This window comes from Dipteris shenzhenensis, chromosome 11 (genome assembly GCF_047967505.1).
Source record: "Dipteris shenzhenensis isolate YYH24624 ecotype China chromosome 11, Dip_SZ_1.0, whole genome shotgun sequence".
Classification (NCBI taxonomy): Eukaryota; Viridiplantae; Streptophyta; class Polypodiopsida; order Gleicheniales; family Dipteridaceae; genus Dipteris; species Dipteris shenzhenensis.
This window is the reverse complement of record NC_141606.1, coordinates 32,848,562-32,857,096: the sequence shown is the minus strand read 5'-3', so window position 1 is coordinate 32,857,096 and position 8,535 is coordinate 32,848,562. Positions and strand designations below refer to the sequence as shown.

Genomic DNA, 8,535 nt, shown 5'->3' with positions numbered 1-8,535 from the left:
ATGTCAATTTAAAAAACATAGGTGGGATATCTAATATGTTTCGTAAAATCTTTTAAGAATAATAAATTGAACCTTCCCCCTCCTTGACCTTTGTTTGTACATGAGATGTTGCTTATAATACGGAAGTACAAAAACAAGAAACATGTGTAATACTTTTTTTTTTCTTGGCTAGTCAAAAAAGAAAGGGATTGTATATTATAGAGAACAAAATTTCAATGTCTTCTATGTGTGGGGTTGTCATAGCTCTAAGGGAGGCTGGATTCAATTTTGTTTGTACATGCCTAATATTTATATACATTTGAAATGCCTAAGGGAGGCTGGATTCAATTTTCTTGGCTACTCAAAAAAAAGAAAGGGATTGTATATTATAGAGAACAAAATTTCAATGTCTTCTATGTGTGGGGTTGTCATAGCTCTAAGGGAGGCTGGATTCAATTTTGTTTATACATGCCTAATATTTATATACATTTGAAATGCCTAAGGGAGGATGGATTCAATTTTGTTTGTACACGCCTAATATTTATATACATTTGAAATGCTTAACACCAAGCTTTGTTTGTACATGCTTGGTGTTATATTTGAGATGCTCAATGTCAATTCAAAAAGATAGCTCAGTTGTAGATGGAATATATAATATTTTTGCTTAAAAGCATAGATAATAATATATTCAGCCTTGTCCCTCCTTGAGCTTTGTTTGTACATAGAGGATCCTATAATTGAGAAGAACAACAACAAGAAACAAAGCTTGAGTTAGTAATTTATCTATGTTTTCATGTGGGATACATTTTGTTTCTCGATGGAAAAGAAAGGGATTGTATACCACTCTACATGATAAAATTTTGAAGCCTTCTATATGTGGGGTTGTCATAGCCCTAAGGGAGGACAATTCAATTTCATTTATACATTCCTAGTGTTTATATAAATTTGAAATACCTAACACCAAGCTTTGTTTGTACATGCTTGGTGTTGTATTTAAGATGACCAAATTATGTTTTTCAAAACGCATTGTTGACATAGAAAACAATAGATTCAACCTTCCCCCTCCTTGATCTTTGCTTTTACATGAGAGTTTGCTAGTATTGAGAAATACAACAACAAGAAACAAAGGTCATTTTACTTATTTATCTATGTTTTCATCTCATTTTTCTCATGCCAAAAAAGAAAGTGATTGTATTTCATAAATAATAAAATTTCGATGTCTTCTATGTGTGCGGTTGTCATAGCCCTAAGGGAGGACGGATTCAATTTCGTTTTGTACATGCCTAGTGTTTATATACATTTGAAAATACTAACACTAACCTTTGTTTGCACATGCCAAGTGTTTAAAAACATTTGAAATATCTAACACCAACCTTGTTATATTTGAGATGCCCAACATTAATTCTAAAAACATAGCTAAGTGGTAGATGGAATATCTATAATTTTTTCTTTAAAACATAGAGTATAAGAAATTCACTGACTCAAGTATTTTATTCATATTTGTTTTCGCCCATGGAGGTGAATCAGCCTATGTTTTTGCATTTGTTAATTTATTCTAATCATAGGTTAATCTTTTCAGCCTATGTCTAAGATTTTTGTTTTGAAATCTATATAACATGTTGAGGGAGGAGAGGAGAAGGGTACATGCATTTCTTCCCCAAAGGTTCAACAAAATGATCTAACTCTTGATCCTATATTTCCCACATGTGAGTCCTCCCACTATACTATAAAGTACTAGAACATACTTATTGGAAACCTTAATATTATAAATGGCCCTTCACCCCCTCTACGCAATCATGCAGTCTTAATGTTCCATCCATTATCAAGGGCAAATAGTTTGTGGCCTACATTGCAAGATTGTAGTATGGTCGTTCTATTTTGGGATGTGACTGTCCTTATAATATATAGCTCACGGCCTTATAATATTCCATAGCATGAACCTCGCCTTCCCTACAACGCATAGTTTACATACATCCCAAATTCAAAATTTCAATGCTTTTATATGTGGTGTTGTCATAGCTCTAAGGGAGGATGGAGTCCATGGATTGGGTGCATATATGATGTTATCACAAAATGTAATTGTCTATTTAAAGCTCAATTCCACTTTTTGCCGCCACTTACAAATGACCAAGCCCCTTAATCCTAACTTGAATACTTTGTATTAAAACTTTTGAGGTTATGCATCACCTATTTTTGGTTAGCTTGTGCATTCATGGTGTGAGATGTGCAATATCAAGGGGTCAATTATTAGAAGCAACACACTTCTGCATCATTTCATGCTCAATGTGTTTATTTGATGATGATGGATGTTGCTTTGCTCTTTTATTTTGACTATGAGGAAAAGTAAGTATAATTTGTTAGTACACCCTCCATAAAAGAGTTCTATAGAGAGACTTGGGATGGTGATTCATGAGATTTTTCTATGTTCATTATCCTTACCAATGTCCTCTCTCTCTCTCTCTCTCTCTCTCTCTCTCTCTCTCTCTCGTGAGTCCATGTGAAACAAAGAGGGTGTGCTGGAAAGCTCCCTGCTCTTCTATTTTGGTGATGACTAAATGTATCTCTCTCTCGTGAGTCCATGTGAAACAAAGAGGGTGTGCTGGAAAGCTCCCTGCTCTTCTATTTTGGTGATGACTAAATGTATCTATCATTTCATTTCTTAGATCCATCTCCATAAAAGAGTACAAGGAAGAGTTGGGATGCTGGTTCATGGGATTCTTCTCATGTAAGAGTTCTATATATTTGACATGTTCTAAATCTCTCTCTCTCTCTCGCGCTCGCTCGCTCGCTCTCGCTCTCTCTTGTGAGTCCATGTTTTATAAAACAAGACGGGAGTGCCAAAGAAGTAAATTTTCTCTCGTTTAAAACAAAAATGGAAAACTATGCGCAGTTGCCAATGGACACCAAACTCAAGAAGATCATCTCCTCGGAACTACAAATAAGTCCTCAAAAAGGCTCTATACAATGCATCCGGCATCAGTCGAATCAACCCCATGCTCTGTACCCCTCGGATTTGCCATTAGAATGACATTTAATATCGCCCACATTGGCCTGGCAGGTTGACCGTTAATCTCTACCAAATTCACGGAAATCAGAATTCACGTGACAATTGACAAAAACATTACGACGAGTTTATCAATTCCCGTTGCCGTGTCCGGCAACTTCGTGCCCCGTGACTCGATTCTTTGAGCTATTACTGTTGCGATATTACTGTTGCGTAACTATACATTGAGCTATGACAGTATCACTGTTGTTTGCATGATTTACTGCTAACCACCTATCACTAAAGCCCTTTACAATTCTACGGACGCATCTCAGCTTCTATATCCCTTGTGATTCCTCATTACGCTTCTTCGCCTGATATGCTAATATTGGTCTTTCCAGCAGCTGCCCGTGGCGCTATGGGCTTGCTCATTTGCCCTTGTTCCTTCAGATAGCCCCATCGATCTTGCGCCAAGTAGACGAGACCCATCACAGAAAGCTGGATGGAAAACAAAATGTTCCATGTCCTCAAGCTCTTCGAAGAGATCAGCTCGTATACGTGCATACCGATGTATATGTTGATGAAGCCCAAAACGACCGTCGCAGTTCCCACCAACCAATGTAACGCGTACCAAAACGGTCGTAAGGCGTGTCCTCTGAGAAAAAAACGCACGATCTGTTACTTCGATTGACACTTAACACAACTGAGATCAACTTTTTATCTTTGGAAAAAGCACTCCTGTGTCTGCTCCAGTTGGAATCTGCGGTTCTTATTCATAAAGGACATGAGACAGTGCTTCGTCTGCACAGGTAGAAAATACCTGTCGGGCCTCAAAATACCAATGATGGGCATCGACCAGGCTGCTATGAGTAAACTTAAGCCCAGCCTTTCATGGGTGTAGAGAAATTCTTTCCCAAATTTCGTCAACGCAACTACTCCTCCAGCTATAGAGAGCATGACACCTACAGCCTACAATGAAACAAAAATGCGACGATTCATTAGAGATAACAGCCAAATAAGACACCTGTGTAGAGAGGCGCAAGTTCCTAATGAACTTCAACAGATCTGTCACCTGGATACCAATATGTAAGTAGACCAAAGTCTGAATTTTCCGGGTAGGTTCTCCTCTCTTGATTGCACCCTTCATCATTCGAACGATAAGGATTCCCACAGGCATGCATAATCCTATAGCCGACCACATGAGGAAACCGTGCGCTCTAGGATACTTCAAATCAATCTGCAAGCATGAGCGAAAGAAGTCACCCTGATCGTGAGACCCTAGCAGAAAGACAAATTCCCGTGAAAGTTCACACCAAGAACCCTGCGCTTCATTTCACAGAAAATGCCGCACATTCGTAGGAATTGGGCTGGATGCAAAGCGCAAGCAGCACTTATAGCAAGAGGCGAACTCATCTGCTTCAGCAAAACGTGCGACGAGAAAGATATCCTGAGAGAAGCCTCAAGCGGATTGATCTTTTCCGAGGAATCTCAGAAAACCACGACTGAGTACTCACATAGTAGGAGCCACTCCCAGCAGCAGCAGGAGCAGCAGCAGCAGAGACGGGAACGAGGAAACAAGTAGCGGCAAGCAACGAGGAAAGCCATAGCCTGCCATGCCCAGAGCTGGCAGAGGCGCTACGGATCGGACCAGGCATTTTGCAAAGATCACCTTCGAGTGCTGAAGGATGGTGGAAGACAACTAAATAGGGACTTCAAGAGCCTTTTTGTGGCGGTTTGCTGTTGTAGAAACGGCAAACGCTTACGTTGATATATTTATATACTCATTACATTAATACCAATTAAGCCTATTTGCAAAATGTCACATGGGTTTGCATAGCTGCAACCTCATGCCATACATGGGTTGGCCCTACCCCATTCTCGATTCATGCTCATGTCCAAGGTTGGTGAGTGAAACATACAAGTTACAATGACTCATGGTGCCCTTGCCTATCAAGCCATCCTTTCATTATTTTATGTGTCGCTTTCCTTCCTTGCTAGATTAGCAAGGTTGCACTGATGGCCCATTAAACACGAGTATTCAACTCTATGACATGAGAGCTTCACCATAGCAAAGAGCCATGCATACCAAGTGCATACCATGCCCTAACAACTGGCCCTCTCTTATCACTTGAGCGTCCATCATTTCAATTCACTGAAAGACTAACAAGGCTTCTTCGTGCAATATATCCCATGCAATTATTTTTGTTGAATATTTAAGAAGCATACCTCTCCATATTGTGTGAAGCAATAACTAGTAAGACGGTTACACGTCCATTCTTTTTAATCATGTGTGACCCATATACTTTATTTTTTAGAAATGTCATCAAAGCAATACAAATTTAACTAAATCTCATAGGTATCACACTTCCTATGATCGAAAGAAAAAATGTATCTAAAATGAACAACGTAATATGAAAAAATACTATTAAAAAAAAAGATCCTACAAAATTGTCTGTAAAAATGTTTTTCTCATTAAAAAAACATAGACTAGACACAACTTTAGCTTTCCTAAGGAAAGCATGAAGTTACCCAAAGAAATCATAATTAAAGTATTAAGCGAGCATGATAATTTTTCCTCTTCGTATATTTTAAAAAAAGGTTAGAAAGGCTTGTTACGGAGAACACTTGATAAAGATGCTAGTTAATTGATATGAATGTGTGTTTCATGCTCGATAGAAACCTTCTTTGAATGGGATACTTAACAATCACATTAACAATTATGTTTAGACTGTTGAGTCATAATGGCGACATTACATACCTTTGGAAATTTAAATAAAGTCATGCTAACGCTCAATGTAGACTAGGGGTGAGAAATGATTATGATATCATGAGAGCGAAGGGATTAATTTATTGGAATGGTATGGAAGAGAGAACATTAATTCAACTTGGCATGCAAAAAGAAAGAAAAAGGCGTGCAAAAAAAGCACTCATCATTAATTGATTTGCACTTGTATAATAAGAACCTTAGTACACATCTTAAAATGTTGGTTATCAATTAATGTCTCATTCTTGCTTAATAAATACATATCACTAGGTGTAGCTTGTTCTTCTTAGACCCTTTATAACATTTTAACAATATGGTAGATCCCTTATGTTTTTTGATCCACTACACATGGGACACACATTGGGATTACAATCTTGTTAAAATGGGGCTTAATTTTTAACATGCAATTTCTATGAATTTGGCACTTGCCACAATTCAGGTTAGGGACTATTAACTATGGACCTTTATGTGCTATGTGCCTTACACTTTGTATCTTGTATGCTATTGTAAACGTACGATGCAAGTTTTATTATATTTTTATGCAAGATCTAGTTCAAGTAATAAACAATAGAAGGTTAAATTGTACTCCTTTCAATTAGATTGTATGTGATCCATATAATCTATGTGGAAAGTCTCATCAAGCATATAAATTCTAGTAGCTTAGCTTGAGATCATACGTCATGCTTCATAGGACAATTGGAAATTGCATCTATAGTGGAACACTTTGTTTCCCATCATAATATGAAAATTATATAAAAGAAGGCCATACAAAACTATTCATGGATCCCTCATTAGGCTTTCAAAAAATTTTGACATAAAAAATTTTATTGATTAAAAAGACCTTTGTCTTTCTTTAGAAAATTACATGACATGAAATTGCCAAAGCACATCAAAATTAAAGTATTAAGCAAGAATGACAAGTTTTCCTCCTCCTTTATTTTTAAAATGGTTAGCAACGGTGACATATGTATGAAACTTGATTAAGGTGCCACTTAATTGATTTAAATGTGCTTTTGATGCTAGATAGAAAACTTATTAGAATTGGATAGTCAGAGATTGCACTAACAATTATGATCATAGCATTGAGTGATAATGACGACCTTTGGAAATTTAATACTCATCATAAATTAGGGCTTACATGAAAATGATTATGATATAATGAGAGCCCAGTCATCATTTGATGGGATTAATGACATAGGAAAGAGAAAATCAATATGAATTGGACTAGAAAAGGCAAAATCACCCATCACTTATAGATTTCCACATGTATCATAATAACCTCAATACAGATGATTAAATATTCGCTATAAATTGATGTCTCGTTCTTACTTAAATAAACATCAATTACTATAGTTTGTTCCTATGTGAGTTACACCCGATACCCAACATGTTACTCAAAACCTACCTTGCAAGTTTTATTAAATTTCATGCAAGATTTAAGTAATTTTTCAAAGTTCTAAATGGAACTTGAAGAAATAACTAATAACATTACAAGTCTATTGGCTTTGGTTATATTTGAGCCTTATACTCTATTTGGAAAATCTCATCAAGAATATGGCATTCTACTATGCCTCATGTCATGATTACTAGGACAAGGGAAATTTGGTCTAGAGTGTGAAACACTATTTTCCCCATCATAATATGGGAAAATATCTTGTTTTCAAAAGAGACCCAAAAAAACTAAACATAGATATGCAATTAAGCTTTCGTATTTTGCAAAATATGATGACTGGAAAAAAATTATACAAGGAGGAAATTTTTTATGCTCGCTTAATACTTTAATCGTGAAATGTTTTGATAAGTTCGTGTCACTTTCCTTAATAAAGCCATTAAAAAAAGGGTAATTCCTTTTTGTATATTAAGCGAGCACAAAGACTCTTCCTCTTTGTATATTTAATAAAAGAGGTTCATCTTAATCAAGTGTCATACATAACAAGTGTATTTCTAATGCTATATACAAACCTTCTTAGAATGGGATACTAATTGCACTAACGTTTATCCTCAGAGTGTTGATATGATGATATCCAAGTCATTAATTGATGGGAATATCGTGTTTACAAAAATAGAACATTAATTACAAATTGGTGCACAAAAGGCAAAAATACTCACAATATTTTGATACGTAGATGTGTCTAAATAAAATGTAGATGTATATTAATAATCTTAATATAGATGATACAATGTTGGATACGAATTGGTGTCTTATTCTTGCTTAAATACATTTCAATAGATGCAGCTGGTCCTTATAAGGCCCTTTAGTTCTCTTTAAGCCAATGTGCTTGGGATGCAAAATGTGAGCCTAGTCACACTCTCTAGCCCACATGGCCAAAATAAGGTGATGGTTGGTTAACTCTGGAGTGCACTTCTTATAAAAATGGCACTAATTTTAAAGGTGCCATTTCTAGCTCCAAAACTCCTGGAGAATGAATTAATAAGAATTTTTTGTCCCTTGCCATAATGCAGGCTAGGGACCATTGACTATGGAGCTCCACATGCTATGTACCTTACAATCTATATGTTGTATGCTATTAAGAAAATATGTACAAGTTTAATTAAACTTTATTGCAAGATCTAACTACTTCTTCAAGTTTAAAAATGATGCTTGAAGTAATAACCAACAATCCATCTATTTTGGTTATATGAGACCCATATACTCTATTTGAAAAAGCTATTTTGTTGTATGTGAAGCCTTGTATAATTCCATCTAATTTGGTGGTATGTGACATGTATACTCTATTTGCAAAATCTAATCTAGCATACACATTCTACTAGTCCTATAAGAAACTACCAACTTTTCAAAAGGATATCC

The 8,535-nt window shown here is 36.1% G+C and overlaps 1 protein-coding gene across 1 annotated transcript; it reads right to left on the bottom strand.

The window, feature by feature from the left end:
- Positions 1-2,885: 2,885 nt before the first annotated feature.
- On the bottom strand, positions 2,886-4,661 carry LOC147896927 (cytochrome b561 domain-containing protein At2g30890-like). The gene is made up of 4 exons (XM_087381847.1): positions 4,477-4,661; positions 4,035-4,199; positions 3,783-3,931; positions 2,886-3,617 (listed from the first exon to the last, which is right to left on the bottom strand). The coding sequence occupies exons 1-4, from the start codon at positions 4,615-4,617 to the stop codon at positions 3,323-3,325; spliced, it is 750 nt and encodes a 249-aa protein (XP_087237973.1). The 5' UTR covers positions 4,618-4,661; the 3' UTR covers positions 2,886-3,322.
- Between the last annotated feature and the right edge of the window lie 3,874 nt (positions 4,662-8,535).

Excerpts from the sequence above, each read along its gene's own strand:
- LOC147896927 (XM_087381847.1), bottom strand. The coding sequence starts at position 4,617 with ATGCCTGGTCCGATCCGTAGCGCCTCTGCCAGCTCTGGGCATGGCAGG. Across the intron at positions 3,932-4,034 it reads ACTTACATATTGGTATCCAG|GCTGTAGGTGTCATGCTCTC; the intron begins GTGACAGATCTG and ends GTTTCATTGTAG. Across the intron at positions 3,618-3,782 it reads GGTATTTTGAGGCCCGACAG|AGGACACGCCTTACGACCGT; the intron begins GTATTTTCTACC and ends TTTTTTTCTCAG.